The 27,116-nt window shown below is 56.4% G+C and overlaps 4 protein-coding genes across 4 annotated transcripts in view; 2 read left to right on the top strand and 2 right to left on the bottom strand.

Moving 5' to 3' along the window:
* Positions 1 to 13,756, bottom strand: part of FKBP5 (FKBP prolyl isomerase 5) — a 34,800-nt gene extending 21,044 nt beyond the window's left edge. The window contains exon 1 of the mRNA XM_062595254.1: positions 13,676 to 13,756. The gene's annotated coding sequence lies outside the window, so the exon portion shown is untranslated. The remainder of the gene's footprint in view (positions 1 to 13,675) is intronic.
* On the top strand, positions 1,579 to 21,173 carry ARMC12 (armadillo repeat containing 12). Its single transcript, XM_062594798.1, has 8 exons — positions 1,579 to 1,713; positions 14,976 to 15,118; positions 19,628 to 19,725; positions 19,851 to 20,011; positions 20,119 to 20,253; positions 20,345 to 20,518; positions 20,618 to 20,689; positions 20,799 to 21,173. The coding sequence occupies exons 1-8, from the start codon at positions 1,579 to 1,581 to the stop codon at positions 21,171 to 21,173; spliced, it is 1,293 nt and encodes a 430-aa protein (XP_062450782.1).
* Positions 21,174 to 21,407: 234 nt separating this feature from the next.
* CLPS (colipase) lies at positions 21,408 to 22,132 on the bottom strand. Its single transcript, XM_062594797.1, has 3 exons — positions 22,049 to 22,132; positions 21,642 to 21,764; positions 21,408 to 21,551 (listed from the first exon to the last, which is right to left on the bottom strand). The coding sequence occupies exons 1-3, from the start codon at positions 22,130 to 22,132 to the stop codon at positions 21,408 to 21,410; spliced, it is 351 nt and encodes a 116-aa protein (XP_062450781.1).
* Positions 22,133 to 24,072: 1,940 nt separating this feature from the next.
* LHFPL5 (LHFPL tetraspan subfamily member 5) lies at positions 24,073 to 26,261 on the top strand. The gene is made up of 4 exons (XM_062595283.1): positions 24,073 to 24,484; positions 25,070 to 25,306; positions 25,659 to 25,692; positions 26,063 to 26,261. Exons 1-3 carry the CDS (start codon positions 24,073 to 24,075, stop codon positions 25,673 to 25,675), a joined length of 666 nt encoding a protein of 221 aa, XP_062451267.1. The 3' UTR covers positions 25,676 to 25,692; positions 26,063 to 26,261.
* The last annotated feature ends 855 nt before the right edge of the window (positions 26,262 to 27,116 follow it).

Here is a 27,116-nt window from a genome sequence, read left to right as displayed (position 1 = left end):
AGTCCCCGCTCCTCCAAATACCCACACCGCTTTTTTTTAGTGGGATAGAAATAAGTGGAGTGTGGGGGGGGAGGAACAAAAGGATGCCACAGGTGAGTTGCAAAACCCCCCTTCACCAAAACGTCCAGCAGCTCAGCAGTTTCACAGTGCTCAGGCCGTACGCTCAAAAGCCACCGAAAGAGAAGGAATTTGCACACACAAAAAATAAAGGTGATAGGAAGTCTCCTAAGACAGATGCATGTTATTTACTACGGAGCAGTTTTGTACAATTCGATGCCTTCAGTTCCAAAGCAAAGTCTCACCCAAAGGCCGGTAAATGCCAAAAAAGCCTTTGCTCTAACTTCGAGCCCCAAGATTGGGCTTGGTCCTGCATCTCCGGGCACCACCTGGTTGCTTCCCCTTTGCCCAAGCCTGGAAGCCCCCACAAATCAACTATCTACCAATCGTTGCACAAATTACTTCATTGAGAAACACACAGAACTGTCTAATTTTACTTTCCACATCCACTGGAAAAAGGTAAAGCTACTTTAGAATTCTTAAGTAAGCAATATTTTTAACTTGTTTGTTTTTAATTATTCACCACTATCCAGATGATCTGAAAATTTAACGCAACTGCTTAATCTGCAATTTAGGAGCTACAATAAACAAGTTTTTAAAACCCAGACAGAGCCATAGGCTTTGACATCTGGATGCAATTTCTCCTTCAAGTGCAACTATTTAAATGTTAATTAATATGAAATAAATTAAACAACTTCTAGCTGAAGGAGAACAAGAAAGGAGGCCTGTGAGTCAAGGCCACTCTGTCTGCACGTGCACGACGTGTTGTTTTTTTAATTGGACTACCATGTACTGAACGCACCAAAACCAAGACACAGCGCTGACATACACGAGGGCTTTGACTCCAGCTTGCTTCAAGCACTGCTAAATAACCATAAATCCTAGACTTGCTCAAAAGCACAACCGCTGTCTCTTCCATTCTTGGAAAAAAAGGAAAAAAAAAAAAAATCTGTTCCCCCAGACAGCACCCAGCACATTAGCACGAGCAGCTGAAAATATCGGCCAAGCGAGTATTTCCAGCCTCCAGCCGGAGAACGGCAGTAATCGATGCGCGCGAGCAAACGAAGCACCGCTCCGCGCGCACGTCCTCGGCACGGCCGCGCAGCGCTACGCCTCTCAGCCAGATTTTCACGCTCCCGCCCAAACCGAGGTTAATTCAGCTGCTGCTTCAGCAAACGCATTTCATCTTTCTTGCAAGGGACTTTTTTTTTTTTTGGCATCTCGCTGGTGTCTTCCCCACCTCTTCGCCCGCCGTGGCCGGCCACCTTTGTTATCCGCTGAACCTTGCTCGTTTTTCAGCCTGTCTGCAGCCCATGCCAGACGTGCGGCACCACATATGCGGTCATGGAAAAAACAGGCAGCTTGAAATATAATGGAAGCATTTTAAGTTGTTTTTTTTTTTTCTTTTCATTGCTTGTGCCTTCCAAACAAAAAAAAAAAATCTATACTAGAAAATACAATTCTAGGAAAACGTAGACTACACAGTACAAATGCGTACTACGCTATGCAAAAATCCACATCATGAGAACGAGCTATTCCTTTTCGCAGACCACTCGCTGCACAGATGCTGCTATCTTCCAGCTTAAAGAAATGCAAGAAAACCCCAAAGCAGAGAATGGGATACAGATGTCTGACCTGCAGCTTGAGGACAGACAGGTATCACACATGCTAGAATTTCACAAAACATGCTCCGCAACAAACCCGAGCCACATTTCCTAGAAATCAACATACCAGGAACTTTCCAGCTCCAAATGGAAACTTAATTTTGTAAATCTCTTGGACGCGTGCACGACTGTAAGGGGAGGTGGGTAGGAAAGACAAAAGACCTTGTTTTGAAAGATTTCGTCTCAACACCACGCAACAGTTGGAGACACCTGAAGAACATCAGGGGTCCTGGGAGGCAACCCAACCCGAGGCCGAATGGGAATTTCGCAGAAATAATTGAAAGAAAAAAACTGAAACTCCACACACTCCTTTCTAAGTCAGGATTTAACATGGAGAGAGAACCGAGACTACAGCATTAGACCGTGGGCATAAGCCAGACCGCAGTCCACGATCGTCCGGAGAGGGAGGTGAAGGGATGGTGGAGAAAAGACCCTTGGCAGCCGACTCATCTGCAAGCCAACACGAGCAAGAGGAATCGCCCGTGCACGGGTGCTCTTTTCACTAAATCCCATCCCTACTTTTAAAGCTGGGAAAACCTACATCGCTCTCCTGAACGAAGGAGCCAGGGAAACCCAGTGGCTTAGGACGTGCAAGGAAAAGCAGCTCCTCCTCACCGCCTGGGCCTTACGGGAAAAGCAAGCGCTGCAAGAGGCGAGCGCGAGGGCTGCTCCAAGGGCAAGAAACCACGGAACAACACTCGCCGCACAAAGCCTCTAAGTTTATTCCCCACAGCAATGGAAAGATGGTTTTATTTGCTATTCCCGCACAACACACCATTTAATAGCTTAACATCAGCTTTAAAAAAAAAAAAAAAAGAAACCCACACAACCTTCTAGTCTGTCCATTTTTTTTTTATTGACCATTGCTAAAAGTCATACTGAAAGTTAACAGGATGGAAAAATAATAATAATAAAAAATCTTTTATTTTAAAGATCCACTTAGCACAAAATACTTTCACTTCCACAACACTGCAACATCCCTAAAAGTTTCAGATTGCAACACGAGGGAGGTGGCTGCTTTCAAATACAAAGGTTAGCTTGAGAACCAGCAGACCAAACTCTGCAAAAGGGGTCCGGGGCACAACCCCAAATTACTTCTAATGCTTTCTGACCTCAACCAGGTGGGGCTGGCATCTCTGCAAATCCGCAGCCGTATCCGTGCGCAGAACCGCGGTACCCGCCGTCCACCAGCCATCGCCAGCTATTAGCAGCTGCACCGTGATGAGATAAGGAAGAATGACCCAATTAGCGCAACAGCTGAAGTTTCTCTTCACTGTTTTAATGTGGTTTCACTTCCCTCCCATTGAGAAAACTCACTTCTCCGATAAAATAAATACTTATTGAACAAAGTGTTTACGCGTAGGAGGAAACAGGAAGCAAATAAATCAGTGACTTTCCCAGGTGACAGTGTTTTAAGATCCCTCGAACACCAGCCTGCAGCACAGAGATCCAGAGAGATGGTGTTTGAGTCAGTGGCAAACTGCAATTAGGGTTTCCAAGAAAACACAACCGTCTTAAAGCCAACTCTGCTGCCCAGGCTTCCCACCCGCGTTCTGCGGCTGCAGGCTTTCAGATCTGCATCAGGACAACTAAAAGCAAATGGAATAATCTGCACTTTGCTCGGTTGCCATTAAGAGAAGCTTCTTCCGCTAGCCTGGCCGCGCAGATCTGATAAAAAGAAATCTTCAGTGCTGTATTACTTCATTAGTCATTTATTTTGAGATCTGACTCGCTTCCCAAGAAGGCACATAGTGTTCTTCCTGAAACCACTTCAGGATTAGAGACACAAAGGCAGCTCCAAATAAACTTCAGCTCAATCCCAGACATACATCTGCCCAAATGTTACACGCACGGCCTCTAAGGGACGGGGGGAACCACCTCTTACATCTACCAGTATTTCTGGAACTCCGTTCCTCCATCCCTCCCTTTCACCAGCAGGGCAGAGCAGAGCTACTCAAACGTACAGAGATCTCTTTAAAAGCAGAGTATCATTTTTCAGATTTGTACCTTCAGAATGTGTCACAGCTTGAATTAATTTTTTTTTTTTTTTTTTAAATCTTGGACACTTTTTAAAGGGGGAGGGGGAGTCAAGTTACGAATTGAAAAGTGACCACTACCTGAATAAAACTCACACGGATTGATTTACCTTCTAGCACGCACGTCGTGCAAGGAGCTAACATCAGCAGGAGTAAGTCAGGGCAACTTTTATTAAAGCAAAAAAAAAAAATAATAAGACCCAAAGAGAGCCTCTTTAATTGCCGAGTACCCTGCTGAACCTTAATTGTTAAACGCACAGTGTGAGTTATGACTCACTGTGGACTAAAGCGAACTCCGTGTACTCGTTTATCAGAGTTAGCTCACAGCTCGGGCTGGTTGCTGCTCGAGGGGAATTACGGAGCATTAACTCCTTGTGGTCCTGAGGACTCGCGGCCCATCCCCACCGCCTCTCCCAGGTCACGGGAAGCGCTGCGGGCTCCGAGCCGGGCAGGAGGGCGCTGCAGTCACGGATGCAAAAGCCGGATGGCCCCAAACATTTCAACGTACGGATCCAAGGCTCTTTGCTTGGCCTGTAACACACATCCAAGTGGCACCCGGGTTTTTAGTGCCTGCTTTGAAGGCTCTGCCTGCTAACATCGATTCCAAAATGCCCCAACCACCATACTCCTTACAGCCTTTTCCCTACTTGTGCTCCTTCCTCCAACTTCGAGATGCCCAAGTCGTACAAAATGCACCAAGTTATTACAGTACAGACAGTTCTCAAGAGCCCCGTTGGGCCACGGAGGTCCTTGGCGTGCTGGGAACATCAAAGTAGCCCCCCAAAGCTCCCACCCGTCACATTAGCACATGGCAGGCACCGGACACCACCACGAGTTCCCCACCACCACCCACGTCTCAGCACCACCAGCCCGTGGCCTCGTGCCCCGTCCCAGCACAGCCCAGCTCAGCACAGGCAACGCGGAGGGGGCGCTGGAAAGGGACACGTAGGCGAGGTCGGCGCCGAACGCTGCCACGAGAGCAAAGGGACGGATGAACTCATCAAACACGGAGCAGTTGCATGGTCTGACGTGGCCTCATCCTCTTCCTGCGCGAGCACGGTTGTGCAAGGACACAAAGACTTCTCCTGCCTCTTGAGCACGTAGGACACCACCACCATGAGCTACGTGTTAGTCACAGAAACCTGGAGGGACGGTCTCCAGCTCTCCGGGCACTTTACCAGCTGTTCAGAGGCAAGGTAACTGCACACACGGTTTTAGCAACGCTGCAGAGTTAAGGAGAAAAATTGCTCCTAAAAGGACACTTTCCCCCCAAGCATCCTTTTCCCCCCTCAGCAGCAATTGCCACAACCCAGAACACACAGCTCTTCTCCACACCACAACCATTGACCAGTGTTTCAGACTCATTCTGCACCTCCTCTTAAGCATCCCTGCCCTGGGCTTGTTTTTTCTCTAGCCTCATCTACAGATTACGTACGTGCCAACAGCTCCAAGGCACAGAGCTAAAAGCAAGAGGGGCTTATCACAGGGTAACAGCACTTACCAAAATTCCAGTAGTATTTACCTTTTCTGATATTCCTCCCAAACTCCCCCACCACCACCACAGGAAGGCAATTTTGGAATTAACAGAAGAGTGGCAGCAATTGGGGTATTTAAACAATTAAAAGAATAACCAAGGGAGAGGAGAAGGGAAAGGAAACTACTGAATGCAGCTAACACTGATGATGGCACATGTTCTCGTCACACTTGCCTAATCACTTTGCCTAGATAATATTTTTAAGCTTCTGAAGTGGTTTCAGTTAGGATCCAAGTCATAACTAGTTCTTAAAATATGCTGAATAAAATGCTGCCCTCAAATTTCAGATGCAGCGGGAGGAACAAGTGAGCAGGATGGCTCACTATCCTTTGCCTGGTGCCAGAATAAATATTTCTGCAGAAAGCAAAATTGGTTCAGCTTGTCTGCATCTCTCGAACGTTAGCTGAATTACGCCAACGGGAGTGACGTTCCGAAGAGTTTCAAAAGTTTTTTTTCCACGGCAGCTTAGAGCACAACATAAGTCTACGAAAAAATAATTTGGCTATTTAACTGGCTATTTAGCAAGACATCAGTAACAAAACGAAGCAAAGCTCTACCTTCAAAGGAACTCCTGGGCCATGATTTTTCCAGGTTGCTTCAAAATAGGGACTTGCACGGACAAAGCTGCTTTTGACTCAACCCACCGCGCTCCCGTGTTACAAGGAGCCCATTAACAGCCTGTATTCTTACATAACGTGCAGCATGTGGTACCCTGTCCCAGAGACAAAACGCTGTCAGCTTTAATATTAAAGTGGAAAAAAACAAGAAAGTCGATGCCAGCACCTTCCCCTCCTGCCCGTTGTTTATTCCGAGACAAACATGCTACAGAAGCAGAAGCCCACGAACGTTTACGGCCTGTTGTTCTTCCAAAGGGAGACGATTCCAGGACTGGATGCAGTCTAGGAGGGTTTTTACAGATCTGACGCTCTTTTTGGCCTTTGCCTCGTATCCCTCGTGCTCTTGAGGCAGTAACAGGCACCGAGAGACGACCTGAGCGGCGCGCACCGCTCTCGCTAACCAGGGAGCCCGGCGCTCCCCCGGGAAGAGTCACGGCAGCTCTCGGCCGCGAGCGGGCGAGCTGCACGTCCCAGGGGCTTGAGGGCACGTCCAGGACGGCCCACGGGAGCCAGGCCGTTGCAAACCCGAGCGTGCTATCATCAACCTACCAACAAACCCTCCGCTTTCCACCAGCGGAAAGAGGTTATGGAAGAGCGGGTTTTTAAAAAGCACCACCTCCACGCACGCAATCCAATATACTGTCTCCCAAGCCTCCAGTCTCTTGAGTGGGTGACACAGCCTTGGATGACTGCAAAAAATATAAATACATATTGCACACCTGCCAGTGCTGCTCCGGAGATTGCTAGTAGATGGGATGATGGCAGCATTGTAACAAGCTTAGAGGCCATTATATATAGATGATCACATAACAGTAGGGAATGCAATTTCCTAATGCTTTCATAAATTAGGATTATATAACTGAAGAGGAAAAAAAAAAAACACCCAACAACATCCAAGCAGGTTATATAAATCATCTTAAAGAAGTGAGAAAGTACTTGACATCCCACTACCCACTCCTCCTTGGCACCTTCTCTCTGTTTTCGCCATCGAAAACGGGCAGGCTTCTTTGATTGTGCTTTTTTCCCTCCTCCCTCCCCAAGAGAGAGGGATTTATTTCTGTCCATCCATCAAAACACAGGGCTCAGCTAGACTGCAGACAACAACCAGCAAACCACCAAGGAAAGCACGCTTGACCAGGCTTTTCTGGATATCGGAAAGGATTATTCTTCCTCTGGCTGATTAGTTTGAATTTCTCCTCCCTGTACGGCACACCATGGTACACCTCAACCTGCCAGCCCTCGTTTAAATCTGTTCTCACGGACAGCAAAGCTCAAGATCTCCTTTGTGGCAACAACTATGCCAATGCTGAGCAAATTCAACTTTAAGAGACACCGTGGGGGAACTAAAACAAATACAAAATGAAACACGGAAGAAACGTTACTCATTTGCCAATTCTATTCCAATTCAGTGCTTTCTCCAGAATAAATATCCCAATTATTTTAAAGTTCGGGTTGCTTTTCTATTTGTAAAAGCATCTCACAGCCCTAAACCTTGTTTGCAAGCAACCTACAACAAACGAGTGCGTTTTCGGTCACGCGAGGCTGGGCCACAGCAAGCCCTTCAATCCCACAGCTGCATCCAGCAGCCACCCAATTCTGCAAAATCCTCAAGCTCTTTATGGGTCTAACTAACCAGGGATCCAAACAGCAAGTTGCCTATATGCTTAATGCATTAAAAGTGCCGTATTTAATTAGTTATAACCCCACGCACAAGCCCCAGGCACCACGACGGGGCAGCCCCAGAAATACCCAGGCACTCGAGACCTCCTTAAGCCACGCGGGCCTGAAGGGTATACAAGTCCTTTGCGTTAAGGCAAACAGCAATTCCTGGCACGTTTCGAAACAAGCCTGCTCCACGGCCAAATCGGGTTTCCTCGGAGAGCACAAGGAAATGCCACGAGTGGCAACTCGGTTTCCTCCGAACGAAGGAGGAGCCCAGCCTGGAAAAAGGGAGGTGGCACCGGGAATTCAGCCAGACCGGCTTACAGATGTTCCCAGCCCCAGGGAGCTTATGCCCCGGATTTCGGGAGCATTTGCGGAAGGCCGGCACCTTGCCGGCCTACATGTTCAACAAGGTATCATTGAAAAGCTGTATTAAAAAAGAAAAAAAAAGAATATTTTTCTTCAAACAGAATTATATTTTAATGCCAAGTTACCATAACATACACTGAAGTGCAAGCTTTATGCAACTTAAAGATTACGTTAAATAAAACACAAAAGTTAAGCTAACGTAGTACGCTGAATGTCAAACCACTGAGCAAGCTGGTGTTTCTGGCTAAGCACTTATTTAATAAAGTGCTAACATCAATTTTTCTTGACAGGCATCACTTCTTTTGCGACCGAAGACAGAATATTTCCCCCTCCCTCGCTTTTCTTCCCATTAAACCAGCTCTCTTCAGAGCGCAGCTCATTCAGAGTTAAGATCCAGAGCTGGAAAAAGCAAGTGAGTTCGTTTTTTCCCTTCTGATCTGCAAATAAGAGCCAGCGGGAAGGTACCTGCTAGGACTATTAGCCGAGACCTCCACAACCGCGCTCCGAGCCCTGCGTCCCGGGAACCCTTCTCACCAGGACCGAGGCAGCAACCAGGCACGCTATTTGCAAAAAAAAAAAAAAAAAAAAAAAGAGAGACGGGGCTTCCTAAAGTTGGTTTTACTTAAGTAAATGACAAAATTGAACATAAATCAAAAATACTTGAAATGGGAATAATTTAATTAGGCTTGTTTTCTAAAAGCAATAATACTCTTTGTGAACACAGAACATCTCAGCCAGGAGATGATTTAATTGCAGTCTCTCATCAACCCACCTCTTAGCTGTTGATGGTTACTCTACTACTTCACTATTTTCCCCACTTTCCAAACACAGTCATTTGCAAAGCAGAAATACTCATTTTGACCACAATTACTGATTATGGAAAAAGCTCGGCAGCTATACGACAAACTTAATTTATACTAGCAACTCATACATTACAACACTCACAACCAATTCTTGACACTCACAAATATATAGCATTAAAAATAAAAACCTAGCTAAGTGATTTATTATTTCCCACTGGTGTGAATGAAATAGAGGTTAGAGCTCTGCAGCTCCCTCAAGAGGCAGGTATAAACGCACAAAGCTTTGGCCAGGAAAAGCCGTTATGGCCCAATTTAAATAACAGCCTGCTCTTGAAAAAAATAATTAAAAAAAAAAAAGGTTTTCCAAAGCCCTCCTCCCCAGCTCCCTCCGAAACGTTCCCACACCAGCGCGCGCTGCACGGTCCACATCCGAACAGCCACTCGCTCTGGGGCGGTTTGCAGCCGCCGGAGTATTTTTTTTTTTCCCCAACTTCACTGCAGCCCTGTGCACATAACTAAAGTCAGAGGCAGCCCTTAAAGCTATTATTTTACATTAGAGTAATCCGGTGTATAAATGTTATAGCGAGGGAAAAAAAAAAAAAAAGCACAGAGAGCTGCTAAGTGTGAAGCCAATTGCAAGTAAATAATAGCTGTCCCGTCGCACTGCTGGTAAATTATTCCCAGGGATTGCAATTTTAAATCGTGCCTGCTCCTTTCTGGATAGCGTTTGAAGCTGTTTTTCCAAACACTGACCAAGGGATCCACAGAGCAGGAGATTAAAGATTTACACACCAAGTTGTGCAACCACCAGGGATGCTTTTGAAACATGTTTATCTGCCTTTCCTCCTCCCGACGGCCACATCCCCACGCAGCAGCAACCACCCAGCCCCATTCAGATTTCAGTCTCTACCACACATTTATAAAATCATGTCAACAAAACACAGAAATATGCTCCACGAGACATTTCTGGAAGAGTTTAGCTCGGAAGCAAATGGAGTAATTTCTAGCACACAGCTCAAAGTCCAGTTGCCATAAAACATCCAGGTCCACTGACAGCACTTAAAAAAAAAAAATCTCATTTAGGTAAAAGTGTTAACAAAATACAGCTCTTTCTCCCTAACCTCACCCAACAGAGTTAATTATTCTCCAAGTACTTTATTAAAAGTACTTTCTCTTCACAGCAAGGAACATCAACACAAGGAGCTGTAACCAGATGACTTGCAAGATTGACAGAAATCTTAATACTGAATATCTTAAATGAAGCTTTACAGCAAACTTTCTCCTTCTCAGCCTGCCTTGTACACAGAGTCTTTTGCAAGCCTGTAATTAAAACCCACCTAATCACACAGCAAGGTGCTGATGTTCTTGAACAATAGAGTTTGGTTCAGGCTTTCTAGAAATCTCCTTGCTGGCAGCCCGTATTCACCCGGTTTAGTTTTCTTCAGCTTAAAAGATTTCCCCCTCCCCCCCCTTGGGAATTGTCCTTATTTTTTAGCTCATCTCAGTGGGAGAGGGACTCATAGCACTGGGAAAGGACCTTGAAATAATTCAAATATGTACCGCGCAGACCAGGGAAGCTGGAATTCCCTGTCCTGAGTTTAAAAGGAAATAAAAAGGGGAGGAAAGGCAGTTGCTCTATATTTCACAGGCTGCTGTGCACAGGCAGTGCTAGGTGGTATCCAAAAGACTTAGGGAAAAGTCAGTGATAATTCCACCACCCCCCCCTCCGGCCAAATCATCTTCTTTTTTATGCATTTCTCCACAGAGAAAGCAATGCCTCGACTTCTGGCCATGCTCAGCAGATGCCTCTGCTCTGCTAAGGCTGGCAGCCCCCGTCTTTCCAAATCCCCTCCACTGTGAGGTTTGGGGTATGCACCCCCAAGGGGCTTCCCAGCCCCCCCCCCAGCAACCAGGACCCGCTCACGCACACGCTGCAGAGACCTCAGCCGCCACCACCTTCCCCCTGCACACGCGTCCTCTCGTTCCCGTTTGCTGCTTGCTCTTCTTTGTCCCTTCTGCCCAAAACCACAGCAGGTCACGTGCGATTTCCCCCTTCCCCCCTGCAAAGAGTTTCAGCAGAAGCAATAACTTCTGCACCAATTCTGCAGAAATCTGCTTTTTTTTTTTTTCCATGCCATCGCACATTTTCCCTAGTCCGAGCGCTGCTTGCTCAACTCGTCCAGAGCCCATCCTGTAGCCTTCCTCCAACGCTGCTCCGATGAAGGTGCTCCTAAAAATCCCTCCTGCGCAATTATCCCTGCTCCCCGCGCAAGCAGCTGCTTCCCGATGCCCTGCACCTTTCCTCTCCTGCTAGGAGAGCAGCCCGCACCTCCGCGGCCGTCCTTTTTCACCCTGTTCCCCCCTACTGCTGCGTGCCCCCGCCTGCTTCGGGGCGCACGTCCTCCTCGGGACACAAAGCGTTAGGTGCTTTGCAGCACTGCAAAGAGAAAAGAGCCAAAAACGGGGAGGGGGAGGTTGTAAAAGGGGTTTTACAAATTTGCCCGGCCAAACAAAATTCTTGGTTCAACTTACTGTCGTGAGAATCCCAGCAAACTGGATGCTGATCCCTGTTTCACAGATAATCATGAGATGGGGCGTTTAAGTTATTTCCTCAAAATAACACGATTCGGGAGCAGGAAGGAGAGCAGATCGCTCCCTGGTTTCCCCCGTACCAGCGACGCTTCTCCCCTCGCCGCAGAAAGGCTCCGCTCCTTTCGCGAGCACGCTGCATAGCACAGCATTACCTGCAGCTGCCCCGAACGTGCAGTTTTATCGTAACATGTCATCCTTTTCCTGCCTTCGTCCTCCGGCTTCTCAGATGTTACTGTCCTCATCCATCACGTCCTATATAACGTTACTCTGCAGGGCCGAGGACTAGCATTACGTCTTTGCTCTGTAAAACTCTTAGCACTGCAGAAAAGTTATTTTCGCTCAACCCCATTACTCCTTGTTAACCCCTTACAAACTGTGGCAAGCATTTCCTCCGCCCCGCTGGAGTTTACATCCCCTCAAGCAGTTTTATCCCATTAATCCAACACAAAGTTGGAAATAAAAATCTACACGTTACAGATCACAAACTACAATGTTCAACAGTTTCAATCAAAATTGAAAGCAAATCCTCGATTAATGTCCTGATTAAAAATGCATTAATTCGGTCAAAACCTATCACACCTCTGTGAAAACTGCTGATAAAATCCAGATAAAAGTTCCATCTAACGGATTTAATTTACTTTCTTCCCCTTAAGCGTATTCACGGGGCAGAGTGAGGAAGGAGGAGAAGCAACGTGGCTCCGACACATTTTGCAGGAAAGAACAATTTGTGCTTTCCACTTTTTACTTGTAATCCCAGTTTCTAGCAGATTTGGTCCCTCAACAGATGTCCTGAATCCAGCCTAACGGCTCGTTACAGAAAGCAATCGTTTAAACAAACATTACCTTTAAAATACTAAGGTATCAACTCCTGGGGGGCTCTGGGGAGGGGGGGGGGGGGCAGGGAGGAGGGGATCAGTCTTTAGATGTATACTTAAATTCAATCCACTTGTCTGATGGAAGGAAATTCCACAGAACAGCAGCTCACCAGCCTCATCTGCAGTATTAACCGACCGTAGCAAAGCCCTGTTTGTTTAGCACGCACAATTTCACAGCGAAGACAGAAACTTGACTGCAGCGCCGGAGCCTCGACCGGAGCTCACCAAGCAGAGACGCGATGCATGACCGATGAGTTTATCCTTCCAAAGCTCTTCCAGCTCATCGTGTAAAATACTCTTTTGTGACAACACACTGATCTGAATATGCATTTACGCACTAGAAAATAGTAGCTTTGAAATATTCTGCCTTCTGCGGGGGGGGGGGGGGAGTGGGAGCTTAGAGGGGGAAAAAAAAACAACAAAAATCCCATTTACCTTGGGCAATCTGCTGTAATTGCTCCAAATGAAGCTACGTATTTGTGTTTGCACCCTATACAGTATTTTTGGCAGATGTCATCAGAGAAAAACAGTAGTAACCAGGCACAGAAACCTCATTTTATGACAACCGTGTGCTTTCACTACTCCAACAACCTCCCTTAGGCACCACCCCGTTATCACAAGCTAGGGGACCCTGACTCCGGTTTTCGTGCGTTTTACAGAACAACACAGTGGCCAAAGACACCAGGTCGCCCACAGCAAAAGCAGGCGACTGACAGTCGCTCGGCGCAAAGACGCTGCACGATTTTGGAAACAAGTGGAATTTCACGTTGCGGGGGGGGGGGGGGGGGGGGGAAGGGGACAAAGAAGAAAATCAAACTTTTTTGCTAAGCACTGGCGATAAAGCGGGGCAAGGCCGCCAGCGCCCGCAGCCTCAGAGAGCGGCCTTGGGGCCCGGCTCCCCCAGCCCCACGGAGAACCCTCCTGCGCGGGCCCCAGCCCCACGCAGACCCCCTCAGCCCCACAGGGGACCTCTCGGTCCCAGGGAGCTGCAAACACGTGTGGGTCTCCCCCAGCCCCATGCAGACCCATATGGCCATGCCCCCCTCCCCAGACCCATGCAGACCCATACGGGTCCCCCCCTCCTCCTAGCCCCATGCAGACCCATATGGGCATGCCCCCCCAGCCCCATACAGACCCGTACGGGTTCCCCCCTCCTTCTAGCCCCATGCAGACCCATACGGGCATGCCTCCCCACAAGCCCAGACCCATAGAGGACCATACAGCCCTCCACCACCACCTCAGACCCATACAGGGCCATATAGCCACCCCCCAGCCCCATACAGGCCCCCCTACAAGCCCTATATAGGGCCCCTCCAGCCCCACAGGGGCTCCCCCAGGCCCACGCACCGTCCCACAGAGACCCACACAGGGCAGCGCCAGCCCCACGCGGAGCTCACATCGCCCCCTCCTAGCTCCACGCAGAGCCTTAGGGAGCCCCCAGGCCCCCCACGGGCCTCCGGCCCTACCTGCCCCCCGCTGCCGCTCACGCTCCGCCGCGCCGCCCGGCTCCGAGTGGCACCGCGCGCTCGCGCCGGCCCGAGTCTCCCCGGCCGCTGCGTCCCGCCCCCCCTGCCACGTCCCATTGGTCGCCTCGGCTGCCCGTCTCGGCAGACAGCTCCCGTAGCGGTTTCTCATTGGCTCGAGTGGTGGCGATATGCAAATAAAGCAGGTTCCCCCGCCCTCTCCCACGCGCTGCCCCGCCCCCTGCCTCCACGCCCCGCCCCGCCCCGCCCCGCCCCGCCCCGCGCACTTGCTGGGGCAGCGGCGGCAAAGCCGGAGCGGCCCCAGCGCCGTGCGGCCCGCGCGGGGCCGGGGGCGGGCAGTGCCCCGGGGGGGGGGGGGGGGTCCGTGCAATGCTCGGGGTGGGGGGGCTGTGCAATGCTCGGGGGTGGCAGCCCCGTGCAATGCCCCGGGGGGGGTCGGGTCCGTGCAGTGCCCCGGGGGGCGGAGGGGGGTCCTTCAGGGAGGGTGTCCAACCCTTGTGCAATGCCCCGAGGGGCTCCATGCAGTGCCCTGGGGGGGGGTCCAGCCCTGTGCAATGCCCCGGGGGGGGGGCAGTGCCTCAGGGAGGGTGTCCAACCCAGTGCAATGCCCCGAGGGGCTCCATGCAGTGCCCCGGGGGGGGGGGGGGTCCGTGCAATGCTCGGGGTGGGGGGGCTGTGCAATGCTCGGGGGTGGCAGCCCCGTGCAATGCCCCGGGGGGGGGTCGGGTCCGTGCAGTGCCCCGGGGGGCGGAGGGGGGTCCTTCAGGGAGGGTGTCCAACCCTTGTGCAATGCCCCGAGGGGCTCCATGCAGTGCCCGGGGCGGGGGGGGGGGGGTCCAGCTTCGTGCAATGCCCTAGGGAGCTGGGCAATGCTCCGGGAGGGGGCCCAGCTCCATGCAATGCCCCAGTGGGGCTCCGTGCAAATTCCCCCGGGGCACCGGGGCCCAAAGCAATGTTTCAGGGTTACCCTGATCCCATGCAGCACCCCAGCGCTGGGGGCAGCTCTGTGCAATGCCTTGGATGTGTGGGGGGAATCCCAGCCCCGTGCAATGGCCCCCGGGGGATCCTGGCCCCATCCATTGCCCCTAGGATCAACCACCCCCATGCAATGCCTCAGGGGTATTGCAGCCCCACGCAGCACCCCAGGGAACACCTTGGCCCCTTGCAGTGTCCCCCAGGGACCCCAGCCCTGTCCCGAGGATCTAGCAAGCCCGTGCATTGCCCTGGGGGTTATTAAGAGTAATACTACACTAGAAAATTAAACTTGCTCTAATATCTAAAGGCTAGTGACAGCAAGGCACTCTTTTCAAGGGCACATCGACTGTTGGAACAAGCAAAAAATGTTACCATTCGGCTTGAAGCAGATAAGATTTTTGCTAAGAGCGGCGTCAAAATACCCCTTGAGATTAGGAAAAATAAAATAACGTTTTGAACGAATATCCTATCGCTGCTTCTGGGCCTTCGGCTACTTGCAGCGGCTGAGCTGAGACGGGCAAAGAAACCAGCTGTGGTTTGCAGAGTGTTCGCTTTTCCTAGGCTGGCATTTGACCCCGTGTCCGCCACTCCCGTCCTGCTCCCCGTTTCCCACGTGTTGATCCAATAAACTCCGCAGGGATGGGCTGAATGGATTGCTAGTTTTATAGATGTTTTCTTGCAGGTCTGTTCTTTGATGCTGAATTAGATTTTTTTTTCCAGCTGTAATTTAGACACTGATGGCATTTACTGAAAACAGGGAATTCAAATTAAAGCCCGCTTAAAAAAAAAATTAAAAAAAAGGGGGGGAGGGAAAGGAGGGAAGATTTATTTTCCTGACAGCATCAGTGTCAAATAACACAGGGGAATCTTGCACTTTCAGGAACACGAGGCAGCGACCCAGCAGCATGATTCGGAGATCTGCTTTTAAACATTTCCGGCCCAGCCTCGGAGTGCTTTAAATTTCCACTTACCAAATAAATGCTGTGGCTTTGCAAACACGCAGTCCCCAGACCGGCCGCTTCGCTCTGTGCAGGCCTGGTGGGTAACGCCAAAGCCTGGAAAAAGCACCCCAGGCAGCCGCTTTCGGTGGGGGGGGGGGTGCCCTGGTTTGCCCTTGCACCACAAAAATGGTCAATTTGTTTGTCTAGACATAAAAAAAGAAAAGAAGAAGAAGCTAAAAACTTGGCAAATGTTTTTTATTTTTTAAGAGACCCCTCGGGTCCCCGTGACGCTCCTGCCTGCCTTGCAGCCGGTGCAGAGGCGCTGCTGCAAACCCAGTCCCCCCTCCCTAATTTTGCAGCCTCATTAAAAAGGAAATTCAAATTAAAAAAAAAAAAAAATCACTACATATGCACACATTAAAGCGGTGAGCCTGACGTAAACTTCCAAACACCAGGAAATTCACGGCGAAGGCAGCCGCTCTGTCCTCGCTTCACCCTCCAGCGCCCGGGTACGGCAGCCCAGGCGTTATGCAAGACCGCCGCGGCCCCGGCCGCCGCGGCCCGGCGCTGCCGCGCTTCAATTCCCGGCAAAACAGGAGCCTCGCGGCGCTTGTTTTTCTTGGGCCGCCCCGAGCGGCAGCGCCGGGGCCGAGCGGGCGCTGCGGGGAGGCGCGCGGGGCCCCGACGCCCCGGTGACGGCGTGAGCGGCTCCGGGCCGGGCCGGATGGGACCTTCGATGCTTGGGAGCCTGCTGCAGTTTTGAGCACTCCTGATGCAAAAGCGGCGGCTTTTGGACGAGCGAACCGGGATGGGAACGTGCATTCGCTCCCGGGGTGAGGGGATGGGCTTTGCATCGCCGCAGGTGTGCAGGAGCGTTTTATCCTTGGAGCATTTTATCCTTAGCTCATTTGTCCTTGGCACATTTTAGCCATGGAGCATTTTATTCCATGCGGCATTTACCCATGGAGCATTTTATCCATGGGATATTTCATCCGTGGAGCATTTTATCCTTGGAGCATCTTATCCATGGAGCATTTTATCCATGGAGCATTTTAGCCGTGCAGCATGTGGATGCTGCGGCAATAAGCGCTCAGGGGATGCTGGAGCGAGCCGGGGCGCTCCAGGAGCTGCCGGGCAGAAAAACGCTCTGCAAAACAAAGCCATCAGGGCTGTGCAGGAGCCACGGCCGAGGTGAAGCTCTTGCAAAGCAGCTTGCAAAATGCTTTATCCCCCCCCCCATGCACCATTTGGGGGTCCCGGACGCACCCCACGGCCGACAGCCACCCTATCGCCCATCCGCCGGGGCTTGTAACACAAGCTTGGAGGAAACCTGCTCCTCCGGAGCCAGAAAAACCATAAATAATCTCCCAAGGCTTTGCTGCCGCTGCCAGGGGGACGGGTTGTTCCCCCCAGCCATCCAGCTGGCTGCAAATGTCCTGCCCGGCGCCTCGACCCGCTCCATCCTGCCCGAAAAGCCCCTCGGGATCCTCCCCGCGGGCAGCGGGCGCCCGGCTGCACCCGGAGAGCGCGGGGCGCCGAACGCGGCCCGGGGGATATTTTTATTCACCCGGAGCCTTTTTTCTAAAAATAACCCGAGTTCATCTGCTTTGAGCACTTGAGAGAGCGCGAGGAGGGAGAAGAAGTCCCTCCCGCCTGGCTTCCAATCTGAAAGCCGCATCGGCGAATCTCTCCAGCACGTGGGAGATCAAAGGAAATAGGTTGCAGGAGGGTTTTTTGGTTGTTTTTTTTTTTTTTTTTTTTTTTTCTCTCTCTCTTGGAGGCCGTCCTCATGCTCCGAGTTAAATCGATCGCTCCGGGCGGCTAATCCGGCGGGCCGGAGCGGGGTGCAGCCCCCAAAATCCACCCCCCCCCCCCGGTGCCGGAGTGACCCACGGAGCCGGTGCGGTGCCCGGGCTCGCCGCTGCCCTTGAGCCGCCTCCCGCCACGGATGCTTTTACCGGCTGAAAGGAGGCGAATGTTTTCCTGGATTACCTCACCCCTGGGAAAGACTTACAGATAAATAAGTAAATAAACAAAATATAAATTCATGGCAGGCGGGAGAGCAGGGTGCAAGGCTCCCCCCAGCACCGGGCGCTGCGGATGGGCCCCGGGGAGCATCCGGCCCCGGCGGAGATAAAACCCCGAGCGAGCGAGCGACAGCAGGATGCAGCGGGGCCGGAGCGCGGTGTATAAATAAAACTCGGCTTTGGAGAGCTGGACTCGGGCCACTTTTAACACAAAGTACATTCCGGCCTGGACGTAACAAACTGTACCAACCTCCTCCGGGGCGGCGGGGTCCGGCACGGCCGGGGGCGCCGGGATGCTCCCGCCGGCGCCGCGCGCTCCCGCGGGAAACCCACCCCGGGGCTCCTTTGGAGCCGGGAGGGGATTTTTGCAGCGGGGACGGGGAGGATCTCGCCCGCTGACGCGAGCGTAGTTCGGGCTAGCGCTACGGCTGCCTTCCCCCCACCCCACCCAAAAAAAAAAGGCAAAAAAAAAAAAAAAAAAAAAAAGGAAAAAAGAGAATCCGCCAGGCGGCATCCCCGGCGGGCCGCATGCAGCCCGCAAAGCGGCGCCCGGCGGCGGCAGCTTTCGCTGGAGCAAATTTCGGCTTTGTGCGCTAGGGAAGCCGCTCGCCCGCTGCTGACCCCGGCGAGCAGGCGGCGGCGGGCGCCGCGCCAGGCGTCCCCGGCGCGGGGACGCGATGTACCGAGCGCCGGGGCGCGCAGGGAACAGCCTGACTCAGCAGCCGGGGAAGTGGGTGTGCGCTGCGGCGCGGGAAACTGCCGCAGCCGGCGGCGGGCGGGGGGGGGGGGAGGAAAAAAAAAAAAAAAAAAATATATATATAAAAAAAAACGACCCCAGCCGGGGTCCGGCCCGATGCTGCCGCCTTTTCCCGGCGGAGCTTCCCCCGGGCGCTTCCCAGCCTTCGGCTCTGCCCGCTCCGCTGCCGGCGAGAAACTCGCAGCCGGAGGCTTCGGGCCAGCCCTGTCCCCAGGCCTTTTCCTCCCGCCCCCCCCCCCCGGACTATGCAACCCAGGCTGGGTTTTAGGGGAAAAACCCCTCATCCGGCGAGTGGCGGAGGCCTCTCCTGGAGCGGGGGGCTTTCCGGGTGCAAACGCCCCGGCACCTGGGCGAGAAACCCCCAGGAGTGAACCCCCCCCCGCCTCGGCCGTGTTTGCAAAGAAGGAGGAGGAGGTGGGGGGGGGAGGAAGAACAAAATTCCCCTTGGATCACCCCGTGTCCTGCAGGATTTGGGCATTTTGCTGTCTTTTTTTTTTTTTTTTTTTTTTTTTTTTTTGCAGCCCCTGGCTGCCACCAAGGCCCCGGTGGCGATTATAGAAAAGAATAAAAAGATAATAAAAAAAATAAAATAATAAAAAGCAAAAGGCACCGGGCGGCGCAGAAGGGTTAAGGGGAAGAAAAGGTGAAGGCCAGGGGCGGCAGGAAAGGGGGGAGGAGGAGGAGGAGAGCGCGAGCGCCGAACAGAACATCCTGTACCCGGGCGGCCCGGCCGCGGCAGCGGCGGTGGGGGGGGGGAGGTGGGGGGGACACGGCGGCGGCAGCCTCGGAGGAGCCCTGGGGGGGGTGGGGGGGTGCACACGGCCTCGCCGCGATGCTCCGAGGCCGCCCGGGTGACCCCCCCACACACCTCCAGCCTGGCACCCATGGGTGCTGCGGGGCGGCGCGTGGGAACCCCAGGGAGGAGGGGGGGGGGTGGAGGGGGTCGCAATGGGGGCGGTGGTGGCAGGGCGGGGGGGGGGGGGGGCGTGCGACGGCGAGGGGCGACCGCTTGGGCCTCCAACGCGTCTCTTCGGCCTCCCTCCTCCTTCCTCCTCCTCCTCCTCCTCCTCCTCGCCGGGGCTTTTCCACCGCCGGTGCTGGGGGGCCGGGGGGGGGTCTCGCCCTGAGGTCACAAGGGCGCCGGTTCCGCCGGGATCGCGGCGGGATCGCGGCGGGATCGCGGCGGGATGGCGGCGTGCTGCTGGGAGAGGTGGACGGGCCGCTACGTGCTGAGCGTGGCCACGGGCGCCGGCGCCGTCTACCTGCTCTACAAGACCATCCAAGCGGGGCTCAAGAGCCCGCCCGGCGGCGCCGAGCCCCTCAGCATCGCCCGTGAGTCGCCCCCTTCCTCCTCCTCGGCCCTTCCCCTCCCCCCCCCCCCAAAAAAAAACCCACCCGAACCCACCCTTTCCCGGGGCCCCGGTTCGCCCCCGCGCCCGTCCTGACCCGGCGCGCAGGGCTCGCCGTGGAGCACGACGGCGGCGGCGGCGGCCCGGCCGGCGGGGAGTCGCGGGAGCTGCGCAAGCTGCTGGCGGCCCTGGGCCAGCGGCAGGACGACTACTCCAAGAGCGTGGTGCTCAACAGCATCACCCGCTGCGTCTACCTGCTGGAGGCCGAGGTGAGGCCCCGCCGCCGCCGCCGCCTCCTCCTCCGCGTCCTCCTCCTCCTCCTCGCCGCGGGGGTCCCGCCGGGCCCACCGCCCTGCCCGGCCCGTCCTGCCCGCAGGCCGCCGCCTGCACCTACGAGGACATCCGCCTGGTGGCCTCCTGCCTGGACGAGCGGGACAAGGAGGTGAAGATCCAGGCGCTGAACGCCCTCAAGGCTTTCTCCGGCATCCGCAAGTTCAGAATTAAGATCCAGGTAGGTTCGGGAGGGGAAAGGGGGGTGGTGGTTGGGGGGGTGGGTGGCGTGCGGGGCGCCGCGCCGCTGAGCCGGGGCCGTCCCCGCGCAGGAGTACGTCCCCAAGATCCTGGAGCTGGTCACCTCCACGTGGGACGCGGAGATGCACGTGGCCGGGCTGCGGCTCCTCAACGGGCTGCCGCTGCCCGAGCACAGCCACCCGCTGCTGCGCCGCGCCGCCCCGGCCCTCGTCGACTTCTTGCAGACCGACGGCCCCTTGGCCCAGGTAGCCCGCGGGGTCCCGGCCGCGGCCACCCGCCCCGGGGCGGTGGGGCGGCGTCGCACCCCCCTCCATCCCACCGCCCCCCGGGGCCGCGTCCCGCAGGTGCAGGTGCTCAAGCTGCTGGTCAAGATGGCCCAGAAGGAAGATCTGCTCTACGACGTGCTCAACTGCCAGGTAGCGGGGTGGGGATGGGGGGGGCTCGCCGGCCCCACGGCCGGCCCCACGGCCGCAGGCGGGCGGGGGGGCAGAGTTAAGGGGACGCTTTTGCCGGGCCTGGCCGCAGGTGCAGCCCGACTTCCTGAGACTGCTGCACGCCTCGCAGCCCGGCGGCCTGCTGCGCGAGGCCCTCGTGCTGGTGGAGACGCTGCACGAGGGCTGCCTGAGCCCCGCGTACCGGGCCGCCCGGCGCGAGTACAACGAGCAGTCGCTGCACCAGGCGCTCTTCGGCGAGGACTCGCGCCTGGCCGACCACCTCCTGGCCGTCTTCGTGCACCCGGAGGAGGAGGTGCAGCTGCAGGCTTGCAAGGTCATCCTCAGCCTGCAGCTGGGCAAGGAGGACGCCGCCGCCGCCGCCACACTGAGCAGCCACAGCTTCGAGACCACCTTCGACGGCTCCTTCGAGGGCTCCTTCTTCAACGCCGGCGAGAGCATTTGCTAGGGCAGCCGGCCGGCTCCGGCGCGGAGGTTAATAAAACGAGCCGGGAGCAACCGCCGAGGTTGCCACCAGCCGGCCCCCCGCGGCCCCGCGTCGCTCCGTCCCCCCGCCGCAGCCGAGCCGCGAGCGGCGGATCCCCCCCCCCCCGTCCCGCCCCGCCCCGTCCCGTCCGCCCCTCGCGAGCAAAAACGCCGCTCGGCAGCTCGGTGGGAGATGCTTTTTACTGGCGCGAGGGCGTCAGCGCCGCCGCGGCCCGGCCCGGCCCCGGGGGTCCTCGCAGAGGCCGAAGTCGGTGTTGGTGATGGCGCCCACGAGGCTCTTGTCGGCTTCGCAGGTCAGGCCGCTCTCGCAGGGACACTTGTAGTAGACGCCGTAGATGCTCTGCGGGGCGACGAGCGCAGGGCTGGAGGGCGCGGGAGCCGCGGCGCCGTCCCCGTCGCCGTCCCGCGCCCGCCGCCCCGGGCCGCCTACCTTGGGGGAGCACTCCTGCGCCTCGGCCGCCTTGGGCGAGCAGCGGGCCAGGCTCAGCCCGTCGCTCCGCTGGCAGCAGCCGCTCTTGCACTGGGCGCTCTGCACGCAGAGCTCCCCCGTCTCCTGCAAGGCAGCGGCGGGGGGGGGGGGGGAGAAGCGGCGTGAGCGGTGCCCCCAGACCCCCCCCCTCCCCGTCGCCCCCTGTCCTCGTCCTCCTCCGCAGCCGCGTTATCCCGGGGCGGCAGGGTAGCACACGCCGGAGCGGCCGTGTGTGTGCATAACCCCGCCCTCAACACACACACCCCGTGCCTCAGTTTCCCCAGTTGCAAAATCAACCCCTCTCCCACCCCGGCGCCTTCCCAAAGCGCCGCGGGCCGCTCCGGCGGGGAAGCGGCGGCGGCTCCTACCAGGTTGAAGATGAGCCCTCGCTGGAGCGGCGAGGCCAGGGCCGAGGCCGCGAGCAGCAGGGAGAGGAGCAGCGCACGCGCCATGGTGGGCACGGGGCTCGCTGCCACCGCCGCCGCGCGCCTTTATACCCGCCGCCGCCGCCGGCTGACCCGGCCGCTCCTATCACGCCCGGCCCCGTGGCACCTTCGCCACGACACCCCCCCCCCCCGGCCCTTCCCACGGCGGGCACGCCGAAAAAGCAAAAAAAACCAAACCAAAACCAAACAAAAAAAAAACGGACGCCCAAATGCGACGCGACCACAGAGTTATTTCCAACCTTTCGCCTCCTCCAACCCTCATTTTTTTTGCAGAATTGTTGCCAAATATGAGTTTGCGCCAAGGCAAAAGTTACCGGCGGGTGCCCCGCGGCTGCAGCGCCCGGCGGGGAAGGGCTGGCGGCTCGCTGCGGCTCGGCCGCCCCGGGAGCCCGGAGCCGCGCTCGCAGTCGCGCCGCGTCCGGCTGCTCGAACAGCTCTGGGAACGGCGCAGCTTTCGCGCTGCTCCCGGCAGCGGTTAACACCTCGGCCTTGGCGGCGGCACCGGCTCCGGGGAGCGCCCCAGGGACACCCGCGGAGCCCCGGCCCGGCTCGGCTGGGAGGGCGCGGGGCGCCCGGCTGTCCCTGGGCTGCATCCCGGGCCACGTCCTGGAGGAGGTGACGCATCCCGAGGCGCTCGGTGCAGTCCGGGGCGCACAGCAGGGGCACGTGCTGCACGCCGGGGTGCGCAGGGACCCCACGCCGGGCACGCGGCAGGGGCACCCGGCACAGCCCGGGCACGTGGCAGGGACACGCGGCCCATCCAAGGGTGCAAAGCACGTGCTGGGGAAGGACCCGGGGCACACGCCAGGGCACGCAGTGGGGGTGCACAGTGTATCCCGGGGGGCACAACACGGACACATGGCACATCCTGTGGCGTATGACGCGTCCCGGGGTGCACAGCACACCCCAGGGAGCACAGCACATCCCTGGGCACATCCTGGGGTGCACAATGCATCCTGGGGCACATCCTGCACAGTGGGGGGTGCACAGCCCATCCTGGGGGGCACATGGCACACCCGAGGGCACACCCCGGGGTGCAGAGCAGGGGTGCACAGCCCACCGCGGGCTGCAACAGTGGGGGCACAAGGTGCATCCCAGGGCGGGGGGCTCAGGGGGGAGGGAGCAGTGGCACAGCCCAGGACTGATCCTGGGGTGCGCAGCACATCCCGGGGTGCATGTTGCAGGGTGCATGGCATGGTGCAGGGGTGGCGGGGTACACGGTGTATCTCGGGGTCCCTCCTGGGGCAGGAGCTCCTGGTGCATCCTGGGATCCCTCCTGGGGTGGGTTCACTTCCTGGGGTGGGAGCTCCTGATGCATCCCGGTGCATCCCAGTGCATCCCAGGATCCCTCCCGGGGCGGGGGCATTTCCTGGGGCAGGAGCTCCTGGTGCATCCCAGTGCATCCCAGGGTCTCTGCCGGGGCGGGGGCATTTCCCAGGGCAGGAACTCCCGGTGCATCCCAGTGCATCCCGGTGCATCCCAGGGTCCCTCCCAGGGCGGGGGTACTTCCCGGGGCGGGAGCTCCCGGTGCATCCCGGTGCATCCCAGGGTCCCCCCCGGGGCGGGGGCACTTCCCGGGGCGGGAGCTCCCGGTGCATCCCGGTGCATCCCAGGGTCCCTCCCAGGGCGGGGACACTTCCCGGGGCGGGAGCTCCCGGTGCATCCCGGTGCATCCCAGGGTCCCCCCCCGGGGCGGGGGCACTTCCCGGGGCGGGAGCTCCCGGTGCATCCCGGGGCGCCTCCCGGGCCGGCCGCTCAGCGCAGCCGGGGGCGGGCGGGCGGCGCGGCGCAGCGCGGCACAGCGCAGCGCTCGGCGCATCCGCCGCGCTCCCGGGCGCGCCGCTCGCCGCCGCCGCTCGCCGGGGCCGGGGCCGGGGCCGGGGCGGGGGGCAGCCGCGGCGGCCCCTCCCGGGGTGGGGGGAGGACCGGGGGAGGGGGGGGGGGCCATGCCCAAGCTGTTGCCGGCGCAGGAGGCCGCGCGGATTTATCACACCAACTACGTGAGGAACGCGCGGGCCATGGGGGTGCTCTGGGCCCTCTTCACCCTCTGCTTCTCCATCCTCATGGTGGTGACCTTCATCCAGCCCTACTGGATCGGCGACAGCATCGACACGCCGCAGGCCGGCTACTTCGGCCTCTTCTCCTACTGCATCGGCAACGCGCTCACCGGCGAGCTGATCTGCAAGGGCAGCCCGCTCGACTTCGGCACCATCCCCTCCAGCGCCTTCAAAACGGCCATGTTCTTCGTGGGCATCTCCACCTTCCTCATCGTCGGCTCCATCCTCTGCTTCAGCCTCTTCTTCTTCTGCAACGCCGCCACCGTCTACAAAGTCTGCGCCTGGATGCAGCTGGCGGCAGGTGAGCTGGGCCGGGGGGGCCCGGAGATGCTCTCGGTGGAGGGAGCGACGCCCGGGGGCTGGGGAGGGAGCTGGCGGGCGCGGATCGTGTTCTGCGGCCGGGAGCGGACACCCGAGAGCCCGGTAACCTGGCTCCCGCCCGCCCGGCCTCGCCGGGAGCCGCCGAAACCCAATCCGGCCCTCGGCCGCCGGCGGCACCGCTCGCGCTGCGGCGCCGGGCGCCGTTGCTCCAGTTCCCGGCTAAGGGAACGAGCTCGGGGGAGGATTTAGATAAGAGGCTTGGGAGCAGCTCAACCTCCCCGGAGCCCGCGGGGGAGCGACGCCGGCGCTTGACGTCCGCTGGCGGAGGCGGATCGCCGAGCCCCGCCGCCGGGCGGGACGCGTCGTACGGCCGAGGAGCCGCATCCCGCACGGAAACCGTCGCGAGGGTCTCGGCCCTGCAAGCGGGCCGGGGCGTTTTCCTCGGAGAGCTCCTCGGCCCGGGGCCCACGCGCCAGCTGCGAGGGGGCTCGAGCTAAAACGAGGAGCAGAGCGACGAGCAACGTCCCTCCGAGGTGACCGCGGTGACATCCGCCTCCGCTCGCAGCCACCGGCCTCATGATCGGCTGCCTCATCTACCCCGACGGCTGGGACTCGGCCGAGGTGAAGCGCATGTGCGGGGACAAGACGGACAAGTACACGCTGGGCGCCTGCACCGTGCGCTGGGCGTACATCCTCTGCATCATCGGCATCCTCGACGCCCTCATCCTCTCCTTCCTGGCGTTCGTGCTAGGGAACCGGCAGGACAACCTCCTCCCGTCCGATTTCAAAGTGGAAAATAAAGGTAAACGGGGCTCCCCTAAGAAAGCCGCCCACGGGCTCCGAGCCGGCGATCGTCCCGCGCGCCCCGCGGGGCCGGGGGTCCCCCGGCCGAACGTCGCGTTGGACGCCTTGAAAAGAGCTCAGCGTTAAAATACTTCCTCTTCCCTTCCCCACTTTTTCCCCCCTATTGCATGAGCAAAAAGGGATCCCGCCACTAAGTCGTGGACGTCTCTGTACGCACGCCAGGGCTTCCCTCCCTCATTTCAAAGCGCCTTTTTCCCCCCTGCTCGAGAACAAGCCTGAAAAACACTCCTGCACCTTCCCAATTATATTCCCACAGCCCATTAACGCAGCGATTATCTTTTGTTTTACAGAAGAAGGCAATGAGTGACAGCGCTGATCGCCACGGTAAGCGGCGTCCGCGGAACTGATTTTAACATTTCTCACGAGCGTCTGCAACAGCAGCCTTGTATTTTGCGGATGATTGAGGGATGGACAGCAATACGTCGATTCTGGTGCCATTTTTGCACAGAGTTTATCCGTGGTTAAATGGGAAATCTTTGCTTTCACCTCCTGACAGCAGGAAAGCAGAAGTTCCTGCCAAGTGACACCCTCCCCCCCCCAAAAAATCCCCAAACCAACCAAAAAAACTCTTAAAACCTGAAGTCCTGCTCTGGTTGACATTGGGTGACCTGTTCCTTCTCTGCCTATGGCCACCTAGAGCTCTTCAGGCAGCCCCAAGGAACTTAACTCTTTTTCTTTAAAATTTCTTTTGCAGGAGCTTTGAACTTATCAGCTTCTGTGGATTTTCTGCAGCTGCTCTGTTCCCGTAAGGGGCCACTCTCCACTCGCAGCTCCCGGTTTATCTGATGGGAAAAGCCCAGCTGAACTGGACACAGGTTGTGGAGTCCATCAGCAACCCTGGGGAAAGGGGGAGGGAAGGGGACGCAATTTGCTTCTTCTCGGGGTTTGTACACCTTCTTTCCAGGAAATTACTTCTGAATTAAAAAAAAAAAGAAAAATTAGTGTTTTCAATTTCACGTTAGTCTTCTTGGGGCTGGGGAAATCCTGCAGCATGTCCCAGGGTGGCCCTATGATCTTGCACATGTTTGGGGCGGGGGGGAACCCACACACGACTCATCTTCTCTCACATCACCTTTCAAAAATCCACATGAACAGAGAAAAGGCTACGTAACTAGCAGAAGTTATCAGCCACCTGCATTACCCTACAGGAAAATACTACTGCAATTCGGTTTACCTCCCACTCCGGGCAACAGAAAACGAAACGTCACTCCTTAAGGAGGGCACTTTTCTGGCGGAAAAAAGAAAAATAATCCGCTGGGCTCCAGTGCACCACGTAACAGTACTGCCAACCTGCAGCAGATGGTGCCCATCGGCACCAACCCACCGCACACGGGAACCTGCTGCTGATCCGATGTAGCCATCACCGCACGCCCCATCCGACACCCACCTGCTGCAGGCTTCGGCACAGCTCCCCGTTCCGGGGCTCTGCGCTCCCACCTGGTCAGAATCCAGAATTAACCCGGGTTAGGATTTTCATTTCTACCCCACGTATAGTTGTATTAGCTCCTTCTGCAGACAACTCAAGTCGGTTTTAACGACAATCTTCCACTTTGTGCTCCCCTCTACCAAAGTGTTTGGGAAGGTTTTGTTAAGACTTCACATGGAAATGAGTTGGGGTGTGGGAAACATTTCAGAAAGGTAAACTCCAGTAGAGTTATCCTGACCTTTACTATTTTTCCCCATTAGAAATGGGTCACAGTAGCAACACCCTTAACTGCGGCATTTCACTGTATTTAATCCTAGGGAAA

Source organism: Rhea pennata, chromosome 25 (assembly GCF_028389875.1).
Source record: "Rhea pennata isolate bPtePen1 chromosome 25, bPtePen1.pri, whole genome shotgun sequence".
In the NCBI taxonomy this organism is placed as follows: Eukaryota; Metazoa; Chordata; class Aves; order Rheiformes; family Rheidae; genus Rhea; species Rhea pennata.
Note: the sequence above shows the minus strand (reverse complement) of the source record. Positions and strands in the feature narration are given on the sequence as shown.